The sequence below is a fragment of the Quercus lobata genome, chromosome 7 (genome assembly GCF_001633185.2).
Source record: "Quercus lobata isolate SW786 chromosome 7, ValleyOak3.0 Primary Assembly, whole genome shotgun sequence".
NCBI lineage: Eukaryota > Viridiplantae > Streptophyta > Magnoliopsida > Fagales > Fagaceae > Quercus > Quercus lobata.
Genome location: NC_044910.1, coordinates 44798457 through 44811083, shown reverse-complemented (window position 1 = coordinate 44811083; position 12627 = coordinate 44798457). Strand labels below are relative to the sequence as shown.

The 12627-nt window shown below is 36.1% G+C and overlaps 1 protein-coding gene across 16 annotated transcripts; it reads right to left on the bottom strand.

Moving 5' to 3' along the window:
* Positions 1-270: 270 nt before the first annotated feature.
* Positions 271-11920, bottom strand: LOC115952316 (probable E3 ubiquitin-protein ligase HIP1). Of its 16 annotated transcripts, none has more exons than XM_031069435.1 (10): positions 11811-11920; positions 11165-11257; positions 10593-10704; positions 7983-10243; positions 3206-3351; positions 2069-2821; positions 1572-1981; positions 1272-1370; positions 1047-1184; positions 279-655 (listed from the first exon to the last, which is right to left on the bottom strand). In XM_031069435.1, the coding sequence occupies exons 5-10, from the start codon at positions 3303-3305 to the stop codon at positions 506-508; spliced, it is 1650 nt and encodes a 549-aa protein (XP_030925295.1). In that variant the 5' UTR covers positions 3306-3351; positions 7983-10243; positions 10593-10704; positions 11165-11257; positions 11811-11920; the 3' UTR covers positions 279-505. The 16 variants fall into 16 exon arrangements, with proteins under 16 accessions (XP_030925305.1, XP_030925295.1, XP_030925296.1 ...); XM_031069436.1 differs by having other exon boundaries at positions 10111-10243; XM_031069439.1 differs by lacking the exon at positions 7983-10243.
* Between the last annotated feature and the right edge of the window lie 707 nt (positions 11921-12627).

Here is a 12627-nt window from a genome sequence, read left to right as displayed (position 1 = left end):
TTTTTTTATTCCTAAACTATGGTAAAAAAATTTATTTTCATCCATAGTTTTATCCATAAAGTGTTGAAAATTTTTCTTTACAAAATTTAGTGACAAAAGGAAAACTTTTTAAAATTTAGAGGAAAAAAAATTTAAGTTAGCATGAATTTCCTATTTCATCCCTAAACTATTAAAAATGTTTAGAGATGAAAAAAAAAATATTCATGCAAATTTTAGGACGAAAACAATATTTTAGTGTTAAATAAAATACCTTTAGGCTTTAACCTAGTCTAAGAACATCAAGAGGAGGATTATAACTTTTCATTGAATGAACACCGTACAAAACAACAAGGTCATTTAAAGGCTTCACATAATTAAAAATGAAGCCAGAAACAATGGATTGGCATCAACTAGCATTCCCTTTACAACTATGCAATTGTTTCCTCTGTTTTGAGGATAATCTCCATACATATAATATATACATATACAAGAATGAGAGAATGTAGTGAACAAGAGGCATCATAAATTATTTGTCGCTCATGTTATCAGCGACGGCAGATCCCTTGCAGACTGGACATATATTTTTCATAGACAACCATTTCTTGATGCAGCTAACATGATAGTCATGGCCGCAAGTTTTCAGTGCCCCGACATCATCCATATCCTTGTATTCTTCCTGTTGATTGCAAACAGATTCATAACAGGTACATGAGCATTCAGTTGTACACTTGAAAAAAAACAAGAACAAAACCAAACATAATGCTTGCAGAGTCACGGGAATTAAGAAGGGCCAATCATGTCAAGAGCATTAACAAGGGTTTTGACTTGGGTTCCATTAGCCTAATCCCTATAATCCCAACCATAAAACCAAGGGCATTTGGAATTCTCTACACCGAAGTTGATACTTTCCTATTTCAGATTTTTTTTTTTTTAAAAGAAAATACCCTACTTGCCCTCTACCTCTAGGTCATTTGGCAAGTGCCTCCCCCCATGGAGTATGCTCAGATTCGAAAACTGCTGGGGGCAAAGTCGTTTATGAAGCCCAAAAAATAAAAATAAAATCTTACCAGGCAGATCACACAGGTTACTTCCTCTTGAATTTGATCTGATGAACAATAAATTGTTTCTGTCACACACTTGGATATTAAATCTTCAGAGAGACCCGTGCTCACACTCCCAATCCTTTCCCCAAGTGCAAGAAGTTCCTGTACAGCACAGAATTTCAGGGAGGGGAAAAAACACAGCAATAACAGGAATAAAGTAGTAGAAGAAACAAGAACTCAGTAAATAACCTCATAGCTCATGTTGTCTATATCTAGCCTCATGTCTCTATGCTGGTCTAACATATTTCTGGATCCATACAAGGCTGAGCGATCCACAATCATAAAACCCTGCAAAGTGATAATGGAATCCAGCATTCAGCAAGTAATGACAGTTCAAAACGAAAAACAGCTATTTTGCAGATATCTCCTGAAATGACACAACAGCCCATGTACGAGTGACACTGTAAAAATTGTTCTTCCAGTATCTGCAGAGAAGCTGTACCCCTCTCCCAAATGTGGCATAAGTTCCTATCAGATAAGTGAAGATACCTCAGATGTAAATCGATCATGGAGACCTGCCTCATCAGGCAAAGATCGATATCTTTCAGCAGATATCCTCGACCTCCCGCTCCTGTCACCATTACGCCACCCTATGGTGGACAATGGCCTTGGATGTCTAGAGGAGTAATTCTCGGCTGCCAACTGCATTCCTTCATCTGAAGGCGCCACATGTCCCACACGTAAGCTGCTTGTAGAAGCCCTGAAAGCTGGGTTAGACCTTTGAGTAAAGCTACTACGAACTCCCCTCACAGATTGCGTTGAGTTAGCATGAAAACTTTGAGGAACCGGATTCCTGCTTGTAACGAAATCATGATGGTATCCCCCAATGTCAGCAGAAGAGTTGCCAGCACTGCTTCCTACAAGGAAGTGATTTGTGTCGTGATTGAAGCTGCCTGTGTCTGCAATTTACAACCAGAAGTCTCTTAGAAACAATGGCAAATTGGAAATTTGACACATAGGGAGACATAAACCTACATAAAACTTACCTGAAACTAGAACCCTTCCAGGAACAGGAGACGCACTAATATGACCCCAATCCCGTGTCAAAGCACTGGAGCCCTGAACTGAAAGATCCACATTGCTAGAATGGTCAACTGGGTGGCTTGCAGAATATGAAGGGTGTGAAGGATTGTTTGACAAATGGGTCCTAGCTAGGTTTGATTCCAAATCAAGTGCAGGCCGGCTTCTCACATTCCTCAAAGAACCCTCACCCCTAATTGAAAGGCCACTGCCTCTATAAATGGGAGCCATGTTAATGTGATCCCAAGGCATGTGCTGAGAATCTATGCTTGGTTTATCCATCCGTAGTTCTGAAGATATTGGAAGATCAGAGGAACTTCCAGCATTGTAGTATCTGCTTGAACTGCCTCTCTCACAGACTGGAGGGATTCCAGGACTTTTTCGCTTGTGAGGAACCCTTCCACTGCCCATTGTAAGATCAATAAAACTGCCCTCAACACTATGGAAAGTTTGCCTCTCATAATTAGAGGAAGACGCATGTTGTGCGTAAGTATCTGGAGCTGTAGAGAATGTTCCAGCAGTTGAAACATGCATAAAAGGATCATGAGATGGGCCAGAAGCATCCGGTTGATAAGGTGGTACATCCACGTTGTGACTTGAAGAAGGATACCCAGTTGACCTTGGTGCAGGACCCCAGTGAGATGCAAAATGTACTGCATCTACTGGCATATTTTCCGCAGGATAAAAGAAGGAACCATTGTCCGAAGTGCCAGCCCGGGCTGCAATGGAAGTTCACAATTAGTATAGGCACAACAAAAGTTGGCCCATAGACCAGAAATGATTGGTCACACACACACATTAAAAAATATCTAGCTCTGCCTTTGAATGGGCCATCAAGAGTTTGTTGTGTTGGTCAATCAGCACCACATAAAATAATAAGACTAGCTTCAATTTTCCAGAATTAGGTTTTTGTTTTTTGTTTTTTTTATTTTATTTTATTATTCTTTTAAACTACTATGTTTAAGAAAAGTCTTTTGTGTTTCAACTGCCATGATGAGGCCACTGTAATTCAAATCCAGACAAACTTAAAGACAGTCACCCTGGTTAAACCAGAAACTGAACAAATAATAGTTATGCAAGCAAAGTCTTTAAAGTCACAATACCAAGATGCATGAGATGTTGGTCTGTATGCATATGATTCCAGTTCTGATCATGCTCATTCTCGAACATTTGGGATGCGTTGAACAAATGTCTATGCCCCATTAAATGTCACAACAAATTATGCCCTGGCACCGGAATCTGCTAGAAACTGCATACAAAGAAAGTATCTCAAACATTCAGTTGCGAACTGCAAAATTACTAAAGAAATTGAATAAAGAGTAAAAAACATGCATGTGTTCATGCCCCAATCATCACAAGGGAGTGCAAGACTTCTACTTTTTTCACATATACAAACTCTCTTTTTTTAATAGGTAAATATACAACTCGTACAATACAAAGGAATTGAATTTGACCTCATGATTTACCGCAATCATATGAAGTTTTGGCAAAGCAAGGGATAAGTAGTATCTTTGAATTCACAACTCTCAAAAACAAATCACTTTTTCCTTCTAATCATCTCATATTTCAGATATGAATCTTACTGGGGTAAAGGGCAGCTGGGTATCAGAAGGAGCAAAAAGGCGCAGGGGAGAGGGGGGGGGGTGGTTGGGTGGTGGTTGTGGAGGTCAGACATAATACAGAAAAGAAAAATTAAATCGATTAACAATAAACTAGTGATTTATCTCCCCTTTTCCATCAGTGTGCATAATTGTTAGAAGGCAGAATAAACAATAATTTACCTATGTCTAAGAAGTTTGAATCTTTTTCAATTTCTAAGCACTTTCTTTTTATGTTAGCCTGCACTGTCAGACCTATGTATTACTGCATTGTTTTTAATTCTGGATTCCATATTCCACAGCTGCAGATATTTAGCTGCTCTTCAATCTGACAACAGTTCCTAAAAAGCCAATTGGGGTTATTCTAAACGCTTGCTTAAAAATTTAAGTTCAGCAAGAAACTTCAAGTAAGAACCCCTGTGCTACACCCTCAAAAGTGTGTATGCAGCTGATAAAGTTGAAATGCAAATTTGAAGATGCACCTACATCAACCATATAAGGGATACCGAATGAGTGAATATATTCTTTCCTCAAATATCATACATTAGAAAAGTTATTTTATTTTTTAATTGTTAGTTTAGTTTTGAGACCTTTGACTTAAAAGGTAGCGTTTCAAACAAATTCTTATTTCATATTTTTTCCTGTGGATGAGCCCCAAATAGCTGCTAGATCTTGCATATGTAGCCATGTGATTCAACTTTCATAATACCATTTGATGTTACTAATTAAGGGTACATAAAAAATTAAGCTTCACATGTTTGCAGATCCTAAAAATATGCCCTTTAGAGCTTTCTAAACATAAAATTGAGACCCACCACATTTTCACTTTTCAAGAAAGAGGCATGTAAATTTAAACAGCTTCATTGATAGGGAGTGGAATTAAAAATATGCATAACAGGATAGGATTAAGATACCTACAAATACCCCATAAGACGAATTTAGTTAGATGAACCTAGTTTGGGTACCGAAGAATGGTGACTATTTGACAATTGGCATGGAACTTATGAACTGAGATTTTCAAAAAAAAATCTATTATTTATCTTAACATTATCAACAGAAATTTATCTCAATAATTTCCATTGGGCATAATAGATCCTGCTCAATATTTTTCACCTACAAAATATCCTTAAAAAATAAGTAGTAGATTGCTAAAAATGGTGCCCATTCCAACCTTTTTCTCCGCATTCAAGTGGATGTAACCCATACTAATTTTCTCAATTACATCATCAGTCACTTAGGATACTCCCAAGTTTTGCATGCACTGATTAATTAGCTTTCATCCTTTCCACCCACTTGTAGATTTTGGACACTTAGGAGATAGCTCTCATAGGAAAATTTCAGGCCAAAAGAAATTAAGAAACTAATGAATAGATCATTTTCCCATTACCAATAGGAATCAAGGTTTCTAGAAGCAAACAACAGAGGCCATTAGAGTATAGTCACCAAGAATAGGGGAGAGAGAAATTAGTCGAGTAGAAAGCCCTGTCAAAAAAGACAAGGCTCAATACAAATCTTCACTGGTACAAGTCCATAAAACGAAAGCAAGCAACAAAATTCAAACACTACGTCAAAGAAACAATGAAAATGTTAAACTTTTGTTGATGGAAACAGAGATTTCCACCCAAATTATGTTATATGTTTCATATAGAAACTGAAAATCCATGACCTGACAAAGTTTATATGTTGAGCTACCACCCAGGTGGATGGGGTTGCCCTTTAACCCAAGGGCAAGCAGAACGATGAGATTGATTCCACACAAAAGTGGGCAAACCAACAGCCATCACATCCCACCTGTAGCAGATTCCCAATATCTTCAACAAATTTCATCCCCTTGGTCACAAGCTAAAGTTACTAAGCTCAGCTACAAAGTAAATCATGTACTTGATGCACAATAAAATTAGTACTGATTGGAACTTGACCAAGACAAAACAAGTATGCAGACCAGGCTGAAATAAGTTTCAAATGATCAGTCACAACATTTTCATTGTAAATTCAAGCCTAGGAAAAAAAAAAGGGAGGGGAGGGCGAAGGAGGGGAAATATGCTGCAAGCAATGTGTCAAAAAACCAGGGTGCTTTGGACATTCAACCATTTATAAAACTGGTATAGACAACAATGAACATTTACTTACCTATCAAAAAAAAAAACAATGAACATTTATTTGCACCTCAAGTTTCAACTCACCAAGTCTACCAACCATAAGTTAAATCATTCACTCCTCCTAAAAGGCTACCACTCTCCACTAAAATTGACGAGGCATGCTTCCCATTCTGAGGCAAAGAAAACAAAAAGGAAGCAAGAAAAGTAAAGGCGTGACAAGAACACAAGATCAATTAATCAAATATGGACATGAAAATCAATGCTTAGTACTCACTCCATCCCCCGCACAAATACCAATAGGATCTTAGAATAATTATCGGTAGGAAACAGAGGAAGGATTAGGATTTAGGACCACAACCACTCATAAGGACATCACCTGGGTCTGGGTCAGAAAATTCACCTAGCAGTTGTGAGAGAGGTAGCAGTCATCTTGAATGAACTATCTTTATTCAATAATTAATTGGCACAACCTTTTCTTTTTCCTGAACCTGAAAAGAGTAATCAACCATGAAGGGTATAGAAGTTGGTAGAGGTACATCAGCGGAAGAATAACATGGCTCTATACTGCTATACTCCTGAAAGTAGTAAACAAACGATAAAAAAAAAAAAAAAAAAAAAAAAAGGGTAATATCCATGAGATCAACCTTTCTCTGGATAGATGAATACAACCTGTAACCAACCTATGTGGACTTGGGAGTTTACACCTAAAATGGCCTCATCTACTCTTCTCCTTGAATTTAAATAGCAAAAAAAAACTATTTATGGAAATAGGTTAGGAAGATAGTCAACACCAAAACAACAAGATCCAACATTGGTCATAGCAACGAATATCAATAAGACAATGGACATATACCTTAATAGGGAGAGTGAACAGAGGTGTATTAGTAGCAACTGTAAACAGAAGTTCAAGTCGACTGAATTAGTATCTAAGAAGAATCTCATGAACTGCTCAATAGCTCAACAACAGGTGCTATAAAGACCAAGAAAATTACCCTGAAACCCAAAAGTTAGCTGTAATCTAGAAAATAAACCACTATCCATAGTACTCCTAGCAACCCAAATCTGCAGATAAGTGCTTCATATTTTTTTATGTTAAAAAATTTTGGGAAACTTAAAAAAAGATAATTAGTATGGAATTCCAGAACAAGAAGTGAGCATGCATGTGAAAATTAGGTGATGCTCTTCCCAAAATATTTCTTTAACCACCAGCAACTTCAAATTCATATTTACCCAAAATGAAAAGATCCCAACTGAAGAAATGCATACTGATCATGCAATTAGAAAATCCCAACTTCAATACAGGTGAATGAGGAATCTGAGGCATTACATGTAGCTATTAATTATTTCAATTAACTAAAGCTTCTCAAGTCGTCAACAAGGTGTATGGCATACCAATCATGCAAAAAGGAGATCCAAATTTTGATAATGAAGGAAGCCGAATGGGGAAGCTGTGGCATTATCTGTAGCAGTTGAATTACTTCAATTGACTCAAGAAAACTTCTGAAGTTTTCAGCCTCTATACGAGACTAGTAAAATCAGAGTTATAAGCTACGGTGACAACAAGAGTGTGCTAACAACCGCTGAAGAAAAGCACAGATATAATTTTCACATGGTGTACGATGCAGACCCATCTAGAAGGACATTGCTTCCACACAAACAGATAGTGGCATTGAGCAGAATCTGTCATGTAAAATTGAAATCATGTATTTCTCACAATTAGAATATGCCAGACATGTCAAACAAGTCTAGGACACAATTGGGCAAACAATAAATATTATAAAAAGGCCAATGTTGACAAAGTCAGTATCATGGAACTTGACATCTATATGAACACACAGAAGAATGATCAAAGACAAGGAGAAAGATGAGTGGAGGAAGGGAAACACAGTATATAAAATAACTTGTTTTCATGTCAGTGTGTTATGTGTGTGTGGTCAACCCTTAACTAATCTATCGAGGATCCATAGCCGCCACAAAAAAATTGGGACTAAGCTTTAATATTGTGTGTGTATACATATATATATATATATATATATATATTGCCTTATCCTTCAAGTCCTTTTTCAAAAAGGGGGAAAAAATTAATCGAGAGAGAGAGTAGCAGATGAAGAAGCCATTCTCGAAAGAAAAAAGAGTTAATAGAGAGAGAGAGAGAGAGAGCAAAAATGAAAAAGGTGAAGAACCTGCACTAGAGAAGAGGCACTCATTTATATGCCATTTTTTGAGAAGTTTGCCACTGTTGTACTTCTGTCAGAAAACTAGCATCATATGTAAAACTTTCTCCCTTCTACTCGAACCAGCAAACAGGGCTTATCTGGCATCATCACCCTCATATGACATATCATATTAACCAGATGTTTACATTCAGCTTCATTTCCACAGTTAGTAAAAACCATAACACCTAACACCTCTCCTTACAAAAAGGTGGAGGATGAGGCTGAGATCAGATGAAACCTACTGCGGGCAAGCAACTCAAATTTCCAAACAAGTTGTGCTCCAAAGAGAATTTGACACTGCAATTGCCTTAATTTTTAGCTACAAATCTGGTTTAAGTTTTTTATTTTCCCCACAACTTTCTAGTTGGGGCAATAGAACATCAAGAAAATTATGAAAATAAGTTTAAAATATATAAATTTTTTTTTTTTTTAAATCTTCCAATCATTTGCCTCTAAAAATAAAAAATTCATTGAATGACTCAAAAGGGGTGCAAATCATGTACACAGGAAGTATACAAGAGATACACCATCAGAATATTTTACTATTAATAATTCTCAACTTTGTGTCCTTTATGTCTTTGGGTGAATACAATTAAAAATTTTATTTGTGCATCTTTTCAACTTGTCACCAATTATTGCTTCATATTTGAAGAAAATTAAGAATTGCATAAATGTTAGGAATTACCATTAGTCACAATTGTAGCCTAACAACTTGAAAACACAATTACCACCATACATGATACTACTGCTGTAACATCCAGTCCATGATTTATTCATTACAAAATCTCCATAATGATACCAACAACACTTTTTATCATATCAGAATGCTTATATATAGTACCTCTTAGATACAAATCATACTCTACAAACTACTTTCTGAAAAATATCAAATTAGAGAATTAGGTAAACATAACCAAATATTTTATGTATTCCTTCCAGGAAGAGTCCTTTTCAGACTGCATCAAGTTTCAGAAAATGCTGGATTCTAATCAAGGGAAATACGAGTAACCTAAAAATACAAATGGACAACTCCAAATAAGACAGAGCTTCACACACATGTACATAAAACTCTCTCTCAGAGACACAAAGAGGCTTGTAAATTTAGGGGGGGAAATCCTAACAGGAAAATTGGATAGTCTCCATAATCCCAAGTTTGGCAGCTGTCTTTGAAAGCAAGCTGCTGCTATGGGAAGTTGGGAACTTGTCAGCAATGTAGAAACAGGTTTCACCATTTGTGCAATTAGCTTTCCTGTCCAGAGAAACCACTTCCCTCCCTCTAGGCAATGACAACTATAAAGCACCAAGTCTCCACCCTGACAAACTATATCAATCTAGAGGCAAAAAGCCTTGTCTTAGGACAATACAGGATCAGCACTTCCAAGCTTTTGTTAACAAGTGTATTCAAAGCATTTAGTACAATGAGTAAGATTATAACTGCCTAATGCTTTGCAAACAGCTGTGTAGCTAAACCAGTGACTTGTGTGTATGTGATCTCAACTATAGGCCAACTGCCAGGATCAGCAAACCTAAGTTCGATCGACAAAAGAAGTCATGTATTATCCACTCAGCACCAACATATAAGAGTCATAAGAAATGGCATGTGATAATGGACCAAATGCCAGTCAGCACACTCTCCCACGGTGACATCATTACACCCACTCATTGCACTGCTGCAGCTCCAGATGCGGGGACAAGATGAAAGAATGAATCAACTGCCAGAACTTTAAAAAGCACTTCAGATGCCTCCAGGCTTATTAGGCCAACAAATATCCATAGGGTTAACCAAAATCCATCCCTTTATTTCAATTCAGCACAACACAAAAAAAACTAGAAAGCAAATTATTCCTGGTTCCTTCATATTTATAATCTTGCCTAGAGAGCAAATAACAATCTCTCAATATTGAACATCTTGCATCACTTTTCTATGATCTCAAACATAATAGATATAAATATCAGGGAACCCTCCAAATAATCACTAGGTCATTGATTTCAATACAGCCCTTGACCCCGAAGTGGAATCACCTTGTTCTAAAGATGAATGTGAATTGAACAAGGTCTAGACAATTCTGAAAGCTAAAGATGAAATCTTTAGTACCATATACATCGCTCTCCCTATATCAATGCTGGCTTATACTCTCCAATACGGCAGCAGATCATGCTAATAAACCCTTAAGAGAAAACAGGATCTCAGTTCAAATCTGTTCTTCGGTTGCCCCTGACCAAAGTGCCTGCAAACCATTCGCACTTCAGAATGAAAACTGAAACCACAAAAAACTAAGCTATCCCCTAACTTCTGCATCTGACATACAGAAAATCTTAGGGTTAACTAAATCAAAAGGCAATGTAGATCTTCGCAAACAGAATTTTTTCCAAAATCCAAGTAATGAACATTTGATATACAACTAATGCTACAATAAGACATGACAAGAAAAATTAAGGTCAACAATGTTGTAAAGAGAATCAACCTAAGGTCCCAGGAGTATATAATTAAAAATTTCCTGAAAGCATGGTTGGAAGAAGGAAATAGATCAGAGAGAAAAAGAGAGAGGGAGATCTTGTAGTATCAAAACTTCTCACCTGCCAATTTTGACATGCCATCATTCCAATATTTCCATACTAACTAAGATTCTTTCGCTGATTTCACACTTAAAACATGTGAGCAAGAATAATACACCATCACGCCCCGAACCTGCATAATAAAAAACAGTCTAAACCTAGTTGATGCTAAGGCAATCCAAGGTAAAACTAGAACCAAGTCTATCTACCAAATCTTGTCCAACAAATAGCTCATGGAGATCAGAGGAACCACTACAAACGGTTCAACTTCAGATGAAAATTAATAATCACTTTCTTATCGACGCCCCATGGCTTTAATGATAATTATTTAGCTTATTTTCATCAATTAAATCTTGGTCAATGCAATCAGTCTATATAGTTTCTCATGCGTTTACTGCATAGAGAACCATGAGAACTAAGAAATGCAAGTAATCACTAGTGAACCCACCAGAAACGATTAGCTTGATAGGAAAGTTAGATTCAAATAACTGCACAAGTTCAAGAAGTTAGAAAAGACGCGAGATGGAGATAAACCAGTCCAGTTTTAGAATAAATTTGAAAGACAAAATACTTTGAATTTAAAGAATTTTTACCAGCTTCTTTTGCATTACACAGCCAGCAATGACCACGTGCACGCGGCGTTGAAATTTCAGCAAAATAGATAGTTAAGACCAAATTTGATGGATCTGTTAGAGGATGCAATCCAAAGCAAACATTACCAAAAGGATATGTGCAGCCTCTAATGAATTCAACAAACACCCACTTTTAAATTTATCGGAAATTTTAGTTATAAAGTTTCGTTTGGAGATAAGAGCAGCAATAATATATTAACAAAGAGACCCAAAAATTGAAAGAACACCAAAATTTTGGTCCATCAAATACAGAGTTTCACAGAATGAAAAAGACCCACAATTCTTAACCAACCAAAAAGCAAACTTTTCAAAAAACAAAAACAATCTGAAGCACCAAACAACCGAAACTCAACGATCAAAAGCTGGGAAATAGAGCATCAGAAACCGTCCAACGGAAGATCAATAAAAACAAAACACACAAAACCGATCATCTAAACATATATTTGGCATGATCGGACTCAAACAAACATCCTTAAACACATCAAACTCACAATATATTAACATTAAACCCAACAAAAAAAACTAAAACAATGATCAACCTTTAAAAAAAAAAGCACAAAGAGATAGAAAATTTGCTAAAGATTAAGGCTTTTTGAGACAAGCATACCTTGATGAATATGGACGAAAGGTTGGTACAGATTGAAGAAGAAAAACTGAATATGAAACTCTGAGAGAGAGAGAGAGAGAAATTGAGACTTGTTCTTGGAAGGAGACAGATATAAAGCGGTTGGGTGCGTGCGGAGTTTGTAGAAATAAGAGGAGGAGAAATTGGCTGGACTACCCACCGTTACCGGCTACCGATTCACACCGTTTTTTTTTTTATTAATATTTTTATTTACTCTATTCTTTCGTTCTGTCTATTATAATAGTATTCGTCTATTTTAACGCTAACTATGAGATTCTTTGTATTTTTTTTTTTTTTTTAAATAAGGTAGAAGATATTGTTGAAAAATAATCTTTTGTTGCCAATAATTGAGGAGGTTAAGTATTGGGTTGAAACATGTGCATGGGTGGGTGTTTTGGTAAACCAGATTTGGTCCGGGTGGTGTTCTTAAAGTGTTCATTAATGGACTATTTTAAGAAAATTTGGGTTTCATTTTTATGGAAAATATAAAAAGTTGTAAAAATAATTTAGGTACATTTGTCTTTTTAATTTCTAAAAATAGTTTATAAATAAATACCCTTAAGGTGTTTGTTAAAATTTTCTAATAAAAAATGTTAAAAAAATAATTAATGAGAAAAGTTAACGGACGCCTTACGGATATTAATTTAGGAAATACTTTTATAAAAATTTTATAGAAAAGGAAAAAAGAAAACCCGATTTTTTTTTTTACAACTTTTTATATTTTCCATAAAATTATATTAAAAGTTTTCCAAAATAGTTAGTGAACAAATGACTAGAGTGACTCGGACGGAAAATATTT

What these genes read in the sequence shown, in the direction of transcription:
- LOC115952316 (XM_031069445.1), bottom strand. Translation starts at nt 3,305, where the DNA reads ATGGGGCATAGACATTTGTTCAACGCATCCCAAATGTTCGAGAATGAG. An exon ending in ATGATCGATTTACATCTGAG is followed by an intron (nt 1,371 to 1,571) that starts GTATCTTCACTT and finishes ATCACTTTGCAG; the next exon opens with GGTTTTATGATTGTGGATCG. An exon ending in TAACCTGTGTGATCTGCCTG is followed by an intron (nt 656 to 1,046) that starts GTAAGATTTTAT and finishes TGCAATCAACAG; the next exon opens with GAAGAATACAAGGATATGGA.